Source organism: Sardina pilchardus, chromosome 16, assembly GCF_963854185.1.
Source record: "Sardina pilchardus chromosome 16, fSarPil1.1, whole genome shotgun sequence".
NCBI lineage: Eukaryota > Metazoa > Chordata > Actinopteri > Clupeiformes > Clupeidae > Sardina > Sardina pilchardus.
The window spans coordinates 1022843-1041792 of record NC_085009.1 but is presented as its reverse complement, the minus strand read 5'-3'; the positions used below and the strand labels follow the sequence as shown (position 1 = coordinate 1041792).

General features: G+C 40.6%; 1 protein-coding gene across 1 annotated transcript; it reads right to left on the bottom strand.

Annotated features, from left to right (window-relative positions):
- Positions 1 to 5590: 5590 nt before the first annotated feature.
- LOC134059914 (complement factor I-like) lies at positions 5591 to 18702 on the bottom strand. Its single transcript, XM_062516466.1, has 12 exons — positions 18579 to 18702; positions 18301 to 18426; positions 17218 to 17566; positions 14973 to 15114; positions 14001 to 14203; positions 10660 to 10776; positions 10133 to 10233; positions 9404 to 9752; positions 8979 to 9123; positions 7991 to 8193; positions 7299 to 7415; positions 5591 to 5833 (listed from the first exon to the last, which is right to left on the bottom strand). The coding sequence occupies exons 2-12, from the start codon at positions 18376 to 18378 to the stop codon at positions 5691 to 5693; spliced, it is 1947 nt and encodes a 648-aa protein (XP_062372450.1). The 5' UTR covers positions 18379 to 18426; positions 18579 to 18702; the 3' UTR covers positions 5591 to 5690.
- Positions 18703 to 18950: the final 248 nt, after the last annotated feature.

The window sequence follows — 18950 nt, the reverse complement described above, 5'->3', positions numbered from 1 at the left end:
ACTATTTGTTGGTGATAGAGATTCGGAAAGACAACGAACTCTCAGTCTGATTAATGATTGTCATTGCCTGTGAGGAAACACTATTGCACAAGTGAGTGAGAGAGAATGTAGGAAGGGGAGGGGGATGAACACAAATGAGGAAAAGGAGGGTGTTTTTGCAATGTCTTTATGTGTCTGTATTGGCATACTAACATCATAAACATCATAAACTCATAAAAAAAATCATAAACATCATAAACTCTGAAACGCCACAGTCTTACAGAGTACCAAAGTTTACACATGCATGTGTGTGTTTGTGATTGGGATTGTCTGCTGTGGCCAAACTGATATGGAGTAGTACAGGCCTCAGCAAGGTCAGAAGTCAACAGAGGGACAATGCCCTTACTGGAAGTGTGTGTGTGTGTGTGTGTGTGTGTGTGTGTCTATGTGTGTCTGTGTGTTGACTGTTCCATCTTGAAAAGCAGAACAAACACAAGCCACCACTGTATCTGGTCTCAGTGCTCTGCATGTCTACATGTTAGTCTTTGGGAGCACACACATACAGACCTGGCATTTCTTTCTTTATGCAACTCTTATCTCAGTTGTGTGTAGCCTACACACACACACACACACACACACACACACACACACACACACACAAACAGTGAGTCAGCTGCTTACACACACAATGAGATCACCAAACAGATCAGGGCTTCATCACATTTCTTTAGCAAAATATAATAAAGAACTCTATGTTAAACAAACATATTTGAAACAAACAAATTTTAGAACAACATGTAATTTACAGACTCTGTGAAACCTTGTTATGGAAATATGCATTCTATATCACAGAGAGAGATTTCTTTTAGCTTGACCACCCCACAGTCTTCAAAGAGAATGATCTCTGGTGCAGAGTACAGTATTCTAGACTGGAGCAACACATGAGAGCTGGACTCGGCATAAGCATCCATGAACAACAGTGTGTGTGTGTGTGTGTGTGTGTGTGTGTGTGTGTGTAGTTGCTGATGTCTTTAGCACCTTTGTGAAGACAGATAAGAAAGTGATTGACATCTTTCCCAGTTGCATTCCCCCTCCGGACAATTGCACTCATTGATGCACTTATTCCTACTGTCACTTTCTATTGTGCTTGCATTTGGAAGCCTGGGTCATGTGCATAAACTTGCTCAACGGGGGTTACAACTGGGTGGGTTATGCAAACCAAGTGCAAAGAGACTTTTAAAGAGAAACTATGCAGGATTGGCGATTTCATCTCCAGTTTTCGTTTTCGCTCGTTTTATGCTTGCATATTTCTCTGCAGAGCTTCCCCGACAGCTTTAGCGTGTATATTTATACATACTTAGGCTATATAAAAATATTTAAATTGCAAGCGTGGTTCTTCTTGTTCCTTACGCGTCTCAGCCTTCCAGATGTAAACAAGGAGCGATCGCCTCCTGAACAAACTGCAAGGTTGCAATAGCGGATAGGGACACTGGGGGCGGAATGAAATATTACTGTTTTCGATAAAACTGGTCAGTCAAGCAAAACCACGATTTCTAAGCGATTTTATGACTATGAAAAAGTTGCATAGGGTCTCTTTAAAGTACTGTTCAATCTCTGCTATATTAGGTAGTTTGTCCATTTGGAGACGAAGATGTCATATCTACCCATAGATAGTAGTACGTACCATGTTTGATCACATTTTGCACAAACCTACAGCATATTTCCATTACTGTTTGGATCTGTAATTCCTCCCTTGTGTTGAGATCCAAATAAAAGTATTAAAATGTGTGTGTAGTTGCTGATGTCTTTAGCACCTTTGTGAAGACAGATAAGAAAGTGACATCTTTCCCAGTTGCATTCCCCCTCCGGACAATTGCACTCATTGATGCACTTATTCCTACTGTCACTTTCTATTTGATGTTATGTCATATTTGTACTGTAACTCTCAATCTGTCCAATTCTTTCCACAAAACTTGCCAGAAAGCCGGAAATCATAATTTTCTTTTTCTGAGGTTGGCTGGGCCCTTTTCATGTCAGTGCCCTAGAGCCCAACATCTCACAACATGGGGCTGGGGCCCATGTTGTGAGATATGTGCCCTTTTTGTTTTTATTGCTTGATGGTGAAAGCAAGACCAGATGGTGAAACCAGGGTAAGCATTTCTGATACACACATCCTTACAGGGACAAAACAACATAGATAATAACATACAAAGTAGTGAGGAGTCATTTTAATGTAGGGAGTGTACTTCAGTGTTATGGTCATCGTGCAGCAGCAGTGGCACATGGATTCACAGTCTTGCACAGACACTGTTCTGGCCTCGCCAGCTGTCTTACTAGGGACTTTGGTTTTGATAAACGTATTGTTAATACAGCAGGGAAATTTGTTTGTGTGTTCCTCTTCTACTGTATCTCAGCACTTTGAAGGCATTCCCTGTATGTAAAGAATGTGTTACTGGTTTCATTTATTTTTATGAGATTCATATTACTGTGTACTTACTGGTGTATGCATCTGTATTTCAGTTTCCCATAAACGGTCAACTTCACCCTTGGTGTCCGGGACTTATGTGGATGCCACTGATTCTTGAGAATTTGCCTAAAACATGTCTCACTAAGAAAAGTGCCCATTCTGTTGGAAATTAATACCATTTCCATGAACAAAAAGAATCAAGGTTAATATCAGGGAGTCCTTTGCACACATTTGAGGTTCTTTTAAAGGTTTATTAGATTTTTGTATTAATTTAATGATTATATGCTGGCCCATACCCTACAAAATCAGTTGTCCTTGAATAGCAGAAAATCATTTTGACTTGATTAAAAACACTAAAAGCAATAAAAATCTAAATGTGTCCCACATATTCGTCACCACCGTCAGATATTTACAAAAGGCAATAAAATCAGGCAACTACAAGGTCAACTACATTCTTGAGGACCCCATTTTCAAACCGGCAGCCGTACTGCATGCTTTAAGATCACTCAAACTCCCATTAGTTTGCTATTTTCTCTTAAAGTTGTTCATATTTTTGGACACTGCGACTGTCACAACCATAACATGTCAACACCGTCTCTTTTGTGTACAAAATATTAGATTAGATTATAAAATAAATGTATACTTTTTAAGAAGAAGTTTGAAGTAGCCAGCAATAGGATGGAAACAGGGTGGATAATGTTAACAATTCATGCATATCATGTGAAAGAGTGGATTTTTGTCACCACCGTCAGGTTTTCTGCTTAACGGCGGTGAAAAAAGGCTCCAAATGGTCCTCAACGGAGGCTTTTTGGACCAAATAGTTAAATAAAGTTGTCAAGCCAGACTTGAGTGATATTCATTTTGGAATTTTATGTTGTAATGAAACCACTGTCAACACCATCAGATTAGTGTCACCACCGTCAGATTATTTCCCTGCTGTATTAACAATACGTTTATCAAAACCAAAGTCCCTAGTAAGACAGCTGGCGAGGCCAGAACAGTGTCTGTGCAAGACTGTGAATCCATGTGCCACTGCTGCTGCACGATGACCATAACACTGAAGTACACTTGTTTTAAATAAACATGCTTACAATATGTTTCTTCAGTGGTGTAGTTATTAAAGTTATAGCCTGTTTTAATACAAAAAAATTTGTTGAATTAAAAAAGTATACTTTTTCTATTTAGGCTTAAAGTAAACGTTGTATAAGTACTGGAAAAATGCCCATTTTATAAAAAAAAATACAAAAAGGGGAGGTTGCACCGGTACATTGCTGAACAGCTAAGACCTTGGTCTATAATGACATACCTTCAGATTTTGTAATTTAACCTCCTGAGACCCTGGATGTAAATTTGAATGCAATTTTCATTTCACTCAATTATTTTGGCTTAGTAGGGATTCATAAACATACAAAAAAAATTTCACCTCTGTACATCAAGTAGTTTTTGAGAAAAACGATGTCCTCGTATGAGGACATTGGGTCTCTATTACCATAAAATACAATGAGATTGCCAATCCAGAAAGAGTGTGAATATTCATGTGTGTACTCCAAGTGCCTAAGATTCAACTATTAAGAAAACAGTTTGTTTTTATTAAACAGAAATGTCCTGTTATTAATTTGGTTAAGTTTAGTGTTTATTTGTAAATGTTAGTTGTGCGTATGGGTCACACCCATGTGGAGAGAAGTCTATCCACAATCAATTGAAGCGAAACAGTTCTGCTCTATTTGTTTCTTATTTGTTTATTTATTTATTTTTGTAATTCCTTCAATGGATTTATTTATTCAGGCTACTCTATTATATCTATGTCCACACTTTGACTTCCATTATTGCTTTACAGTAGTTTGATATGGCCAATGAACGACAATTTTCAATGTAATATGTAGCCTAAAAATGAAATTATGCGTACATTTCAGTCCCGATGTCCTCGTATGAGGACATGAAAGTTAAACACGTCCTGGTCTGTTTGCAATGATCGAAATGGGGGTAACTTGATGCCATATCATACTACAACTGTTCACAAACATATACAAAAAAAAAAAATGTCATAACGTTCACTGGCAGGTTACCATGATGATAGTTCTCACGCGTATGCCGGTAAAGCGTGGAGGTGGATATCGACGCCATATTGCTTTTTCCCAAAACATTGTATTGTGTGTCTGATAACACTAGAGGGTAAAATGAAGTGTCCACATATGAGGACAACAGGTTTTTATTCAGAAAAAGTAAGCACAAGGTAAAGCAGAGCCTAAATGTAATGTCCTCATGTTCTAACTTTTTTTTTTCAAAATTAAAACCTGTTTTTGGCAAATTCTCAAGAATCAGTTAGCTTGCTGGCTAGCTGAATTAGAAGGTTCTGTGAGGTCAACACACACACACACACACACACACACACACACACACACACACACACACAGAGAGAGAGAGAGAGAGAGAGAGAGAGAGAGAGAGAGAGAGAGAGAGATAGAGAGACACTGCTAATTGCCCTGAGAGGCCGTTCTATATCATGAATATAGCACAGCAGAGGGGTGTTGTTAGGCACGAAGTGAGCGAAGTGTTTCTGTAATCTCGGCTTCATTGAAAATGAGGACTACCCTCAATGAACCTTCGAGAATACATAAAGATTCAATGAATGAATATAGAGCAGGCACACATATACACAAAACAGAAAAACGTACATACCAGACTGGATGTGTGCGTGCTGTACATACACACACGCACACACACACAGAGCAGATAATGCAATTTATGCTATCTTATAATGCTGACTGATACTCTCTCTCACACACACTCACTCTCTCTCTCTCTCCTTTCAGACAAAGACAGGAATCTGGACATGATCTAGATGTCATACGGGTGGGCTATATTTATTAACACAATTGTCCTTTTGTCAAAGCTTGGTGATTAGCCTAAGGCACAAATAGCATTCAAGCTTCTGTTGAGTTAGGGTGATTTGATTCCAATACATTACATGTTTTCTTTTTAGAGGAAATAATGTTATTGGGTGTGAATTTCTCTGCTAATCAAATTGTCAGATAAGCAAGATTACTATATTTTATTATACATTGTCTGACAGCAGTCTCAACATGCATACAATGTTGCTATGGCATCTAATATATAATATAATATATTAATAGCATATAAGAGAGCTGTAATAACATTTAATGAAAATGGTAACATAATATTGTTAGATCATTACTACTGAACGATTAACATTTGTTTTTTTTTGGGGGGGGGGGGGGGGGTGTTAAACAGAAATTCTTAGTGGTGATGGTGTGGAAGTCATAACCTCATCATCTCCATCCACACAGTCCGGGACTCCGTCATTACGAGCGCGCTGAGCAATGCACACATTGGACTTGCAGTGAAAAGCCTTATCATTACGACATTCTTGGGGTGGGAAAAATACACACACACACACACATTGAAAAAGGTTAATTAATTAAAACTGATGTATTTTCTCATGTTATATTACAGTACATATTAATTGTAAGTGTATTCCAGTATTCAGTCAGGTACAGCTACGTATGTTCATGTACAGTGGGGAGCATATGTATTTGAACCCATGCTAAAGTTGACTAAAAAGAGGAATATAAAATCATGATTTGACAATTGATCTTAATGCCTTAATTAAAAAAATGAGTAAAAATCAGACCGCTAAGGACACCAATTTGCTTTGTGATTGAAGAATGTAAATAAATAAATGTTCTTCCTTACAAAACAAAACAACATTCAAATAGCCCCACATCATCGCATACCCTTCGCCATAGCTAGATATTGGCATGGTGTTTTTTTCCAGTTGATTTGCATTGAGCTCAATGAGCATCAAACAGGCTAATAGGCTAACTGGAAAAAACACCATGCCAATCTCTATGGTGAAGGGTATGTGATGATGTGGGGCTATTTTAATTCCAAAGGCCAAGGGAACTTTATCAGGATGCATAATATCCTGGATCCATGAAATAGCTGGCCTTTAAAGAGAAACTATGCAGGATTGCCGATTTCATCTCCGGTTTCGCTTTCACTTTTCGTTTTAGCTCGTTTTATGCTTGCATATTTCTCTGCAGAGCTTTCCCTACAGCTTTAGCGTGTATATTTATATATAGTATACTGTATATAGGTTATATATTTATAAATGGCAAGTGTGGTTCTTCTCGTTCCTCACGTGTCTCAGACTTGCAGATGTAAACAAGGAGCGATCGCTCCCCGGACAAACTGCAAGGCTGCAATATAGCGGATAGGGACACTGGGGGCGGGAAGAAATATTACTGTTTTCGATAAAACTGGTCAGTCAAGCAAAACAACATTTCTAAGCGATGTTATGACTATGAAAATGTTGCATAGGGTCTTGTTAAAAATAAAAACATATAAGAAAGGTTTCCTATGGAAATTTAACATAGGGGTCAAAATACTTATGCCCCAGGAAGAACATTGATTTATTTATGATACATTCTTCAATCACAAAGAAAATTAAGAGAAAAGAGAAAGTAATTTTTGCTATTTTTAATTTTTACTGAGGCATTAAGATCATTATTGTCAAAAGATGATTTTATAATCCTCTTTTTAATATGCTCCCCACTGTATGTTCATTTTGAATGGTGAGAAATTCATGTATTTGCATAGTTCTAAAATACTACTCTTCCTGAGTGCACTTCAGGAAGTATTGTTGCTTTGCTTTATTCTTTCGCCAATATGTACCTGCTATACACACACATACACACAAACATTCACATGCATACACCCACACACACAGACACAGACACAGACACACACACACACACACACACACACACACACACACACACAGATACAGACACACTCTCACACACACGCACACACACACACACACACATACCTTTGCAGCACATCTCATCACTGCCGTCTCCACAGTCGTTGATTCCATCACATGTTTTGCTAGGTAGCACACACTTTCCATTTGCACACTGGAACTTACTTATGTCACATATATTATCTGAAACATAAACAGTGAGCAGATTTACCTTGAGTGTGTGTGCTTGTCTGTACAACGGGGCAGCCGTGGCCTACTGGTTAGGGCTTCGGACTTGGAACCGGAGGGTTGCCGGTTCGATCCCCGACCAGTCCACGGCTGAAGTGCCCTTGAGCAAGGCACCTAACCCCTCACTGCTCCCCGAACGCCGCTGGTTGGGCAGGCAGCTCACTGCTCCGGGTTAATGTGTGATTCACCTCACTGTGTGTTCACTGTGTGCTGTGTGTGTTCACTAATTCGGTTAAATGCAGAGAAACGAATTTCCCTCACAGGATCAAAAAAGTATATATTCTATTCTATTCTATTCTAAAAACACCATGTATGAATAAGACTTAAAAGAGAGAGTGAGACAGGGAGAGTGTTTGTGATGTGTGTGATAAAAGCAAGTTAGCTCAACTCTGAATGGATATTCATTGTTTTTGTCCATTATGAGAGACATCTACAATAGGGCTCAGGTTCAAAACTGCTAGAATGCTCCATTAAGAGAGGGAGACATAAAGAGAGTGTGTATTTCTGTACGTGCACATTTGTATTCTGACCTGGACGTGGATTACCACTGAGACTGTAACAGTTGGCCACTGCAATGTGACTTTTATCAATAAGTTTGACTGGACTGCCAATTTGACACTCAGCCAGAGAGTACTCATGTCCTTTACAGAAGACAGGAACACACACATCTGGCAGAATGATGTTCTTTCTTGGAACATCAGAGTACTTCATATTGGCTGCAGTCTTTGCCAATCTGAGGGAGAGAGAGTGAGAGAGAGAGAGAGAGAGAGAGAGAGAAATTATTAAAAAATATAGGAGGAGGAGACAACTGACTGCCTGACATACGAGAATGTCTAATAAGGAGAGAACCGCCACTCTCAAAAGACTAATGGATGGTACTGCAACAAGAGGGCGATTGCAAATAAGTGGCGAATTAATGGAGGTGAATGGAGTTGTACTCCTAAAATCCACTTTTCTCTGGATATAATTTTTTTGTGTAAAATTCGGAATATTGCATGCGAAAGGGGGGTCAAAGAAAATACACACGGCTGAGTATTATATTTTTAAAGTCACGTAATTGCTCTAAAAAGCCTTTCAAACGTGTCAATGACGTCATTCATTAGCAGGATGCTAGTGTGTTATGGGCAACAACGACCAAGCCTGTAAGAAACCAAAGGGCCATAATTAATTGTTCATTCAACTTTCGACCTATAACCCATATTGAGCTTGCAGAAACTAAATTCCAATCTTTGATTTTTCAATGACAATCAGGTGAAACAGACCAATTTAGCTGTCTAGCCCCATTGTTTTTGCACTTACTCGCGATCGCCCCTAACGGAACTGCAACAGATTGCAGGTAAGATGCTGTTACAGTGGAGTTAATAGGGAGTGAACCGGCTCTCCCTAAATGGGCTCTGCTGCCATCAAACCATTCAAGCTTTGTCACCAGCTGTAACTGGTTGTGGCAGTTTAGGATCCAGGAAGCAAATATTTCATGAGGTATACTGTCATTTGATTGGATGGTGGCAAGACACGTACGTGTGGAACATTCCACGACACATGACATGGGCAGCAGCGATATTCCAACCCTCGTGACACACCAGTGCTTTTGTCGAATCTTTGGGCAGCTGTACCTCAATCACATCTTTCTCAGTCTTTAGGGATTCTCCAAAGATATTGTTAGCTACACACACACACACACAAAAACACACAAACATAAACATACAAGGTACTCTACTCAGAGTGTTTTGGCGTTCATGTGTGTTTGCATCTGTGTATCTACGTGAACATCTGTGTGTGTGCGTCCATATGTGTGCGTCTGAGTTTGTGTGATCATGTATCTGTCGACTCTACCAGTATATGGTTTTGTGTGTGGCAGCATTACAGTCGGCGGAAAACTTTGTAAAATTCTTCTTTGTGTGTGTGTGTGTGTGTGTGTGTGTGTCTGTGTGTGTAGGTCTCACAACGGCAATTGGTTCCTTGGTGAGAGAAGACCAGAGTGGTATTAATGTCCTTGCAGGTCTCTGCTACGGCGTGACATCGGGTCTTGTACTCCTTCCCATCACGGGTGCACACTTTCTCCTTAGAGTAGCACTCATCTGGCTTAGGGTCACATGTGCACATTGCATCACCCTCTGAGCAGCGATGCCCCAGCGGACAGGAGACCTTTGCACACGACAGTTGTGTGTACTGCTGCTTGAGACAATCCTCTGGGCCAAGGTAGCTGTCGGTGTGGGTCTGAGAATGTGAGCCAGATATGGGTCGTTCGGTTGGCTTGCTCTTCACCACTCCTGCTGAGTCGACTGCGGGGAGCTGTTTGGACAGAGGAGACTTCAAATTCTTTCCTCTATATATCCCTACACACACACACACACACACACACACACACACACACATACATTTCTCAAACACAGAGTACTTTGGATTCACAGATGATGAAATAAACATGACAAAATCCAAATACAATGTTGTTTTGAGCCATTCTGGATATAAATGCACATTATGGATATACTGACAGCATCTCCTCCACTAAATGGATATATAATAGTTATATTAATGCTGACAAAAGAAACAATTTGTCAACAGTCTCTCTCTCTCTCTCTCTCTCTCTCTCTCTCTCTATCTCGGGGGGGGGGGGGGGGGCAAGTTAAGTGTTAAATAGAAATGTTTAGTGGTAATGTAGAAGTCATAACCTCATCATCTCCATCCAGACAGTCGGGGACTCCGTCATTATGAGCGCGCTGAGCGATGCACACATTTGACTTGCAGTGGAAAGCGTTAACATTACGACATTCTAGTGGTAGTAAAAACACACTCACACGCACATGCACACACACACGCACGCGCGCACGTAAGCACACAGCCACACACACAAACACACACACGCACACACGCACACACACACACACACACAAACACATTGTCAACGGTTTATTCATTTGGTTAATTAACATTGATGTATCTAGTATATTACAGTACATATCAATTGTAGGTTCATGTTCATGTATGTTCATTTTTAAAGGCAAGAAATATTACTCTTATTGACAGTGCCTTTCAAAAAGTACTGTTGTTTTGACTGTTTTTCGAATAACAACAAGGAAGCATGTATATATTGGTGTGTATCCAGTGTACACATATAAATATACACACACATTTACGTGCATACACACACACACACACACACACACACACACACACACACACACACACACACACATACCTTTGCAGCACATCTCATCACTGCCGTCTCCACAGTCGTTGATTCCATCACATGTTTTGCTAGGTAGCACACACTTTCCATTTGCACACTGGAACTTACTTTTGTCACATTTATTATCTGGAACATAAACAGTGTGCAGATATGAATGAGACTGAAAAGAGAGAGAGAGAGACAAAGGGAGAGTATGGCCTCTTCTCAAAGCTCTATTTGCATACGGCCTCTCTTCTCCCTCCTCCAACTCGTGTTCTGGAGATCGTTCAAAGCTCGCCTACGAAAAAGCTGCCATCTTTGAGATCCGGTATCTGGCTATTTTGTCCTATTGGAAAATAACATGCAGATTTTGAATTATCGCACCTGTTCAACTCAGACAAAAAAGTGTGAAATGCAGACATGCCTCAGAGCGATTCCTGAACACACGCTTGTCCTCTGCCTTCCAGTGGATATTGTGATCTCCAGTAAGTGAAGGAGGTGGACATCCCGGGTTCAGAGAGTAAAAGTCCTTTGAGTATTTGATCCAACCATTTAGTGAACCAGCTCATCCTAATTAGCTGCCAGGTAGATCAGATAATTAGTGATATCACCTGTGTTAAGTGCACAGGTAGAAAGAATATATGGCAAGACTTTTACTCTCTGGAACCAGGAATGTCTGCCTCTGGCACACTTTGACTTTTGCTACCCCAGAGCTAACTTGCTAACTAACTTAATGGCAAGTTGCATCGCAAGTTTAGCCTGGCTCTGCCTGTCTACGTACTTCCGTTCAATTTCTTTTCCCTACAGTACTCCATCTGGAATAGTTTGATCCGCCCTCATTTACTTTGGCTTCCAGAAAGCCAACCAACCAGCGAACAGAGGGCATTCCTGAGAGCGTTTATGTTTAAGTTGCAAGCCTATCGTTATCGTTGTGTCCCCCCTGGTAAACATATGTCATTGCCAAATGTTAGTGATGGTTTAAAGGAACTCCGATGATTTCAAACTTCAGACAAGCGTCCACCAACCAGGAGATAAACATTTGTCATTGGATCTAGGCCAGACTCTCTGCAAAGTCAGAGAGTCTGGCATCCAGGCTATCACAAGTTAACTCTGAGGTAGCAAACATTAAAGTGTGCCACCTTCACATATCGGAGATCACAGTATCCACTCGAAGGCAGAGCCTGCATTTCTGATTTCATCATCCCTGCGAGAGTTTAACAGGCGTGTTATTTTCCCATAGTGAAAATCTCAAGATACCGGATCTCCTTATATGGGCAAAGATGGTAGTTTTTTTGTAGGCGAACTTCAAGAGGTTTATTTAATTGCAACCAGACAGAGCCCATTTATGGAGAGCCGGTCCACTCGCTATTAACTCCATTGTACCTGCATTGTACCCGCAGTTCCTGTTGCAGTTCCACTAGGGGCGATCACGAGCAAGTGATCAAACAATGGGGGTCTATAGGGCTAGACAGCTAAATTGGTCTGTTTCACCTGATTATCATTAAAAAATCGAAGATTGGATTTTAGTTTCTGCAAGCTCAATATGGGTTATGGGTCGAAAGTTGAAAGAACAATTACTCATGGCCCTTTGGTTTCTCACAGGCTTGGTCGTTGTTGCCCATAACACACTAGCACCCTGCTAATGAATGACGTCATTGACACGTTTGAAAGGCTTTTTAGAGCAATTAAGGGACTTAAAAAATCTAATACTCAGCCATGTGTATTTTCCTCGACCCCCCTTTCACATGCAATATTCCGATTTCTACACAAAAAAAATTATATCCAGTGAAAAGTGGATTTTAGGAGAAACTCCATTCACCTCCATTCATTCTCCACTTGCTCGTGACCGCCCTCTAGTTGCAGTACCATGCGGAAGTATTCAGCGAGTGGTCGTTCTCCCCTTATTAGACGTTCTCTGAACCAGAGGAGGCGAGACCGAGGAGAGAGGAAGGAGGTGGAAGGCCCGATACGCAAGGAAACACAAGAGTATCCTATGTGGAGGCATTTTCAGTTCGAGTAGTGCAATCATTGGTCCAAGACACCAAGATAAAAAGTTTCCTCCCAGGTCCGTCAACTTTGGGTTTCAAGGCCCCCAGTCGTGGCGCAACTGTCTGGGGCACCTGCACGTGCACGCCGGTGACCCGGGTTCGATTCCCGCCCCGTGGTCCTTTCCGGATCCCACCCTACTCTCTCTCCCACTCGTTTCCTGTCACCCTACACTGTCCTGTCTGATTAAAGGCATAAAAGCCCAAAAAAATATCTTTAAAAAAAAAAAAAAACTTTGGGTTTCAAACAAGTTCGTAGGGATTTATTTGCATCAAAAAATTGTTTATAGACCAACAAAAATATTTGTTTTGTTCACGCATTGTGTTATTCACTATAACATTACCTCATTATCAGTGTCAATAAGTGGAAAGAGTCCATGTTCATATGACATTTTTAGGCTTTGGTATTAGCTCATATTCTCTGCAATTAGTGTGTCTATTCTAGCCTAAGAGGTGATGCGCCGCATCATCAGTAATTGACGTCTCTTAAAACACGTGAGTGAGCAGGACATAACGGCTGTGTCTGAATCATAAGTACACATGCTGGGCAGCGTACATTTTCCGGAAGTTACGTTAGAATAGACTAGATGGGTACTTCGTTTGGCGTGATTTCCAAGCGTGCATCGATGCATCTTTTTTGGCCTCAGATATCCCGTAATCCATTGTGCAGCGCAGGTCAAGCATTTCACATCATGCAAATCGTGGAGCAACACACACCCCTCCCCGACTCACGTGACTCCAACTAGTTTGTGCTGTCAAAATGTAGGGATGCCTACTGAGGAGCCCGCTAACTGAGACGCTACTGGAAAGAACGGCGCTATCCAGCGTGCGCCCTTGACAATTGAACACGGCCATCATCTCTCATATTGGTCTCTCCTTCATTCCTCCATCCTCCTATCGTTCCTTCCTCATTTCCTTCACAACTTTAAGTAGGGTGAGGGGCTAGGACCGCAGGAAGAAAGGAAGTAAGGGAGGATAGACAAAAAGACAAATGAGAAGAGACCTAGGCCTATGTGTTTTTGTGTGGTGTAAGCATGTTTGTGATATCATTCTGCTAATTTGCTTAGCGAGCTTTGTTGTTTTTGTCCCTAATGAGATAAAGTTAAGTACCTAAAGCCATCTACTGATAGGGCTCAGGTTGAACAATGCCAGAATTCCCCATTAAAACAGAGAGACATAAAGAGAGTGTGTATTTGTATGGTTAGGCTGTTTTGTGCTTATTTGTATGTGTGTGTGTGTGTGTGTGTGTGTGTGTGTGTGTGTGTGTGTGTGTGTGTGTGTATGTGTGCGCTCTTGTGTGTGTATAGTATACAAATGTATTCTGACCTGGACGTGGATTATCACGGATACTGTAACAGTTGGCCACTGCAATGTGACTTTTATCACTAAGTTTGACTGGACTGCCAATTTGACACTCAGCCAGAGAGTACTCATGTCCTTTACAGAAGACAGGAACACACACATCTGGCAGAATGATGTTCTTTCTTGGAACATCAGAGTACTTCATATTGGTTGCAGTCTTTGCCAATCTGAGGGAGAGAGAGAAAGAGAAATGAGAGGATCCTCTATTCTGTTTCGTGAATCTTACTGCTTTGGTAACATAGACAATAATTTGTCATCAATAAATCAAAATCATGACAACACTTCCATTGACTTGCATTATATTTGATACAGCACCACATAAGGTGCAAAGTGCTGTTACAAGACAGTCAGTCTGGAGTTAATCTTGTAGAAGGGGTGTCACTTGCGCTCAAGCCTTGTCGGTGCTCACAGTCCAGGACCACAGGATCAGAAACGCTGGCTGGGCTACTTCTAATAGACTAACCCAGAGATGACCGGAGCACTCAGATTACTAAATAACTTTTTTTATTGTGGTGCACAAAAGACTGACGTTTCGACGCACTGCGTCTTCCTCAGAGTCAGACTCTGGGTTAGTCTATTAGAAGTAGCCCAGCCAGCGTTTCTGAGTCAGTCTGGAGTGTAAGCATTATTTATATTACATCAAAACAGTAATGTTTTACATTCTGTTTTAAATGTTTCTAAAAACTACACATAGCCCCTTTTTAACTTCGTGGTAGGCACACTCCACAAACATCAAACCTTTCGAGCTTTGACACCAGCTGCAAATTTCCCCTTGGGGATCAATAAAGTATCTATCTATCTATCTATCTATCTGCAAATGGATTGTGGTAGTTTAGGATGGTAAGCAATACAGGAGGACAGTAAGCAATACAGGAAGCAAGAATGTCATGAGGCAGGCTATAGTGTCATTTGATTGGATGGTGGCGAGACACGTACGTGCGGAACATTCCACGACACGTGACATGGGCAGCAGCGATATTCCAACCCTCCTGACACACCAGTGCTTTTGTTGAATCTTTGGGCAGCTGCACCTCAATCACATCTTTTACAGTCAGGGATACTCCAAAGGCATTGTTAGCTGCACACATACACACACAAAAACACACACACATAAACATACAAAGTACTCTGCTCAAAGTGTGTTGCCATTTATGGGTGTCTGTGTGAACATCTGTGTGTGCGTCTGTCTGTCTGTATGTCTGTGTCTGAGTGTGTGTCCATGTGTACCAGTTTACAGTATGGCCAGTGATAGTAACTGATAGAAGTAATTTGGATAATGTAATCAGATTACAAAAAACAAGTAACTATAATCATAAAAAGTGTAATTAGATTGCAGTCGAAAACTACTTGATTACATTTTGATTATGTCTTTCAATACATAATATAGCTTTACACCATATAGTCAATATACAGTGTTTTTAATACAGTAGTCATAAAATTAAGATAGATCCAATCTGGACTGAATGGACACGAAATGTTGAAGACACATTGCCAGTGTTTTAATTATCGAGTAGACCATCTTGCACCCCCAACACCAGGCTTGTGCACAATTCCGAATTTTAGAATTGGCCTCCATTCGATTCATGAATTGTAATTCTACATCCTGTTTTTGACCTCAATTTCAAGTTCAATTCAAATTCAAGAATTGAATTGGAGTTTAGGAGTCATTTTCAATTCAATTCTGAATTTTGCACAAGCCTGCCCAACACACACTTGCAAACACATGCAGAGTCAAAGGGATTTTCTATTTCTCTCTATCAATTAATCTGAAACAGACAAAAAGGGTCATGATAGTTTCACGATTCTCCAAATCCTCGTTTCGATATAATGTTCTATTTTCACGATTCGATTAAATTTTTTATGTTATTTCCTTTTTTTGCCTTTTCCTATTCTGTTTATTCTGAAAGTCCATTTGATTTCGAAACCCTTCCAACCGCGAGGTTGTGAACAGACCAAACATTAAACATTTACCTTTTTCCCATTCATCCAGCCGTTCTGTGAGTCTGGCTATGCAACTTTTAGCTTCAGCCTAGCATAGATCATTGAATCATTTTAGACCATTAGCATATCTCCTGCTAGCCTCAAGTTTAAAAGTGACAAAAGCCCTATTCGCACGGGATTAGTATTACCTGTGGACCTTTGGTGATTTGTGATAATTGCGGAGAATGCCTGAGATCTTAGTCCCGTACGAATGTGCCATGTCTGTAATTTGTAAAGTAAAAATTCCGCCGCAAATTACCTACTGTATTTCGCCAAACACAGACGTCCGGTGATAATACTAATCCCGTGCGAATCTGCATCTCAGTGATTGCTGTTGCAATTGCATATCTTTTCTACTTTCTGCGTTGTTTTCGGACGTTAGCATACGACATATCCGGGTGTAATGTCAGTGAAAATAGAGTAATTTACAGAGTTTTCTTATCCCGTGCGAATGCGCTGCAAGTAACACAGAGGTGGGGCGATAATTTGAAAATGACCAGAGGTCCACAGGTAATACTAATCCCGTGCGAATAGGGCTTAAGGTACTTTTAGGACTTTCCGGTAATTTTCCCCTTTTAAAACTAGTCTCTTCTGAAGTTAGAAAGTGCAATAAGACAAACTGAAAATCAAAGATCAGTAGCGCTCTAGTCTGTGATTTCATTTTCAGTTTGTCTTATTGCACTTTTTTTACTTTTTTAAATGGGAAAATTATCAGAAATCTTCGTCACTTTTAAGCGTGAGGCTAGCAGGCGAGATGCTAATGGTCTAAACCAATTCAATGGTAGGCTGGAGCTAAAAGTTATATCGCCAGACTCACAGAATGGCTGGATGAGCGGGTAAACAGGTATATCAATTGTTTTCCTCGAGGGGAGGTGGAAAATTAGTTAAATTCCCCAAATGGTGGAATATCCCTTTAAACCAGATTTAAAAAACACATTGTGTTGCTTTCAAGTTGGAAAATGTTTTGCCATTGTCTTTTTTATTTCATATATTTAATTTTTGAGTAGGCTATTTAAATTGGGAAATAATCCAAAAGGATTATTTTTGAAATCCAATGGATTATGTTACTGATTCCAAAAATTGGCTTTGTAGAAATGGATTACATTTCAATAATCTGACCCAAAACCGTATGGGCTTGTGTGTGGCATGCATTACAGTTGGGGTGTGTGTGTGTGTGTGTGTGTGTGTGTGTAGGTCTCACAACGGCAATTGGTTCCTAGGTGAGAGAAGACCGGAATTTTATTCTTGTCCTTGCAGGTCTCTGCTACGGCGTGACATCGGGTCTTGTACTCCTTCCCATCACGGGTGCACACTTTCTCCTTAGAGTAGCACTCATCTGGCTTAGGGTCACATGTGCACATTGCATTACTCTGTAAGCAGCGATAGCCCAGTGGACAGGAGACCTTTGCACACGACAGTTGTGTGTACTGCTGCTTGAGACAATCCTCTGGGCCAAGGTATCTGTCGGTGTGGGTCTGAGAATGTGAGCCAGATATGGGTCGTTCGGTTGGCTTGCTCTTCACCACTCCTGCTGAGTCGACTGCGGGGAGCTGTTTGGACAGAGGAGATTTCAAATTCTTTCCTTCCCCCTCCCCCTCTCCCCGCACACACACACACACACACACACACACACACACACACACTCACCAACAATTATCAAAGCCATACATGAACCATTTGAAGAAAAAGGTTTACATAATAAGAAACAGGTATTAGTATCAAGATGTAGTGGAAGATAATTTGTGTGTGTGCGTACGTACACATACACATACACAAACACACACACACACACACACACACACACACACACACACACACACACACAAACACAAACACAAACATACACTTAAATAACACTGAATACATTTACTTGGATTAAATGATTAAATGATAAGATTACATAAACATAACAAAATCCAAATACTATGTTGTTTTGAGCCATTCTTCAGGTCATTTGCACATTATCGATAGGCTTGTCCTCCAAATGGATAGTTTATGATAGCTGACACAGCAATCCTTATGTTCATTGACACTCTTTCTCTATCCCTCTCAGACTAACACACATGTCCATGTCAATGGAATGTTAAAAGCAAAATGACTTCTATTGCTTTTCATGTTACAGTGTAATTGCTTTCAATCTTATCAACAATTCGAAAGAGAGTGTCAGTCTTCAAATGTTTGCTCAATGGCTATACTCTCTGCTCCCTTTGCAGAAAGCATTGATTTATCCATCAAATAGGGCCAGCAATACAATTGTTTTTGAGTATATGTGCATATAACTTACCAAATGTGCATATTGGATGAGTAGGAGAAGCAGTGGTATAACTTCAATCTGAGGCTTCATTCTTGTCTTTATGTCCATAACCCACTAACACACAGGGATGTGAACTAGAGGAAAAACACTAAATCTCTTACACACACACACACACACACACACACACACACACAACAGTAGGGGTAGGAGAAACAAATGAGTAAACACTCAGACATACACACGTTTTGTGCATGAAACACAGACACTGAGACAAACTCCCTGAGAGAAGTGCATCACCCTGTACTTACTTTTTGTTGGTGATAGAGATTCAGAAACGAACGTGACTACGAACTCTCAGTGAGTGAGTGAGAGAGAATGGAAGAAGGGGAGGGGGAAGAGCAAAAAGGAGGAAGAGGAGGGTGTTTTTGCAGCGTCTTTATGCGCATGTGTCTGCAGTAGTGTACAAACAAAAAAAATCACATTATAAATTCTGAAACTCCACGCTCTTACAGAGTAACAAAGTATACATGCATTTGTCTGTGTGATTGGCATTTGGACTGGTTGTGTACAGACATGTGTCTGCAGTGGCAAAGCTGATATGGAGTAGTACAGGCCTCAGAAAGGTCAACAGAGGGAGAATGCCCTTACTGGAAGTGTGTGTGTCTGTGTGTGTGTGTTGT

Bases quoted from the DNA above. Each gene is read 5' to 3' on its own strand.
- LOC134059914 (XM_062516466.1), bottom strand. From the start codon at position 18,378: ATGGACATAAAGACAAGAATGAAGCCTCAGATTGAAGTTATACCACTG. The intron at 17,567-18,300 runs GTAAGTTATATG...CTGTCCAAACAG, and splicing joins TCATCCAATATGCACATTTG to CTCCCCGCAGTCGACTCAGC. The intron at 15,115-17,217 runs GTGAGACCTACA...GTATGTGTGCAG, and splicing joins CCTAGGAACCAATTGCCGTT to CTAACAATGCCTTTGGAGTA.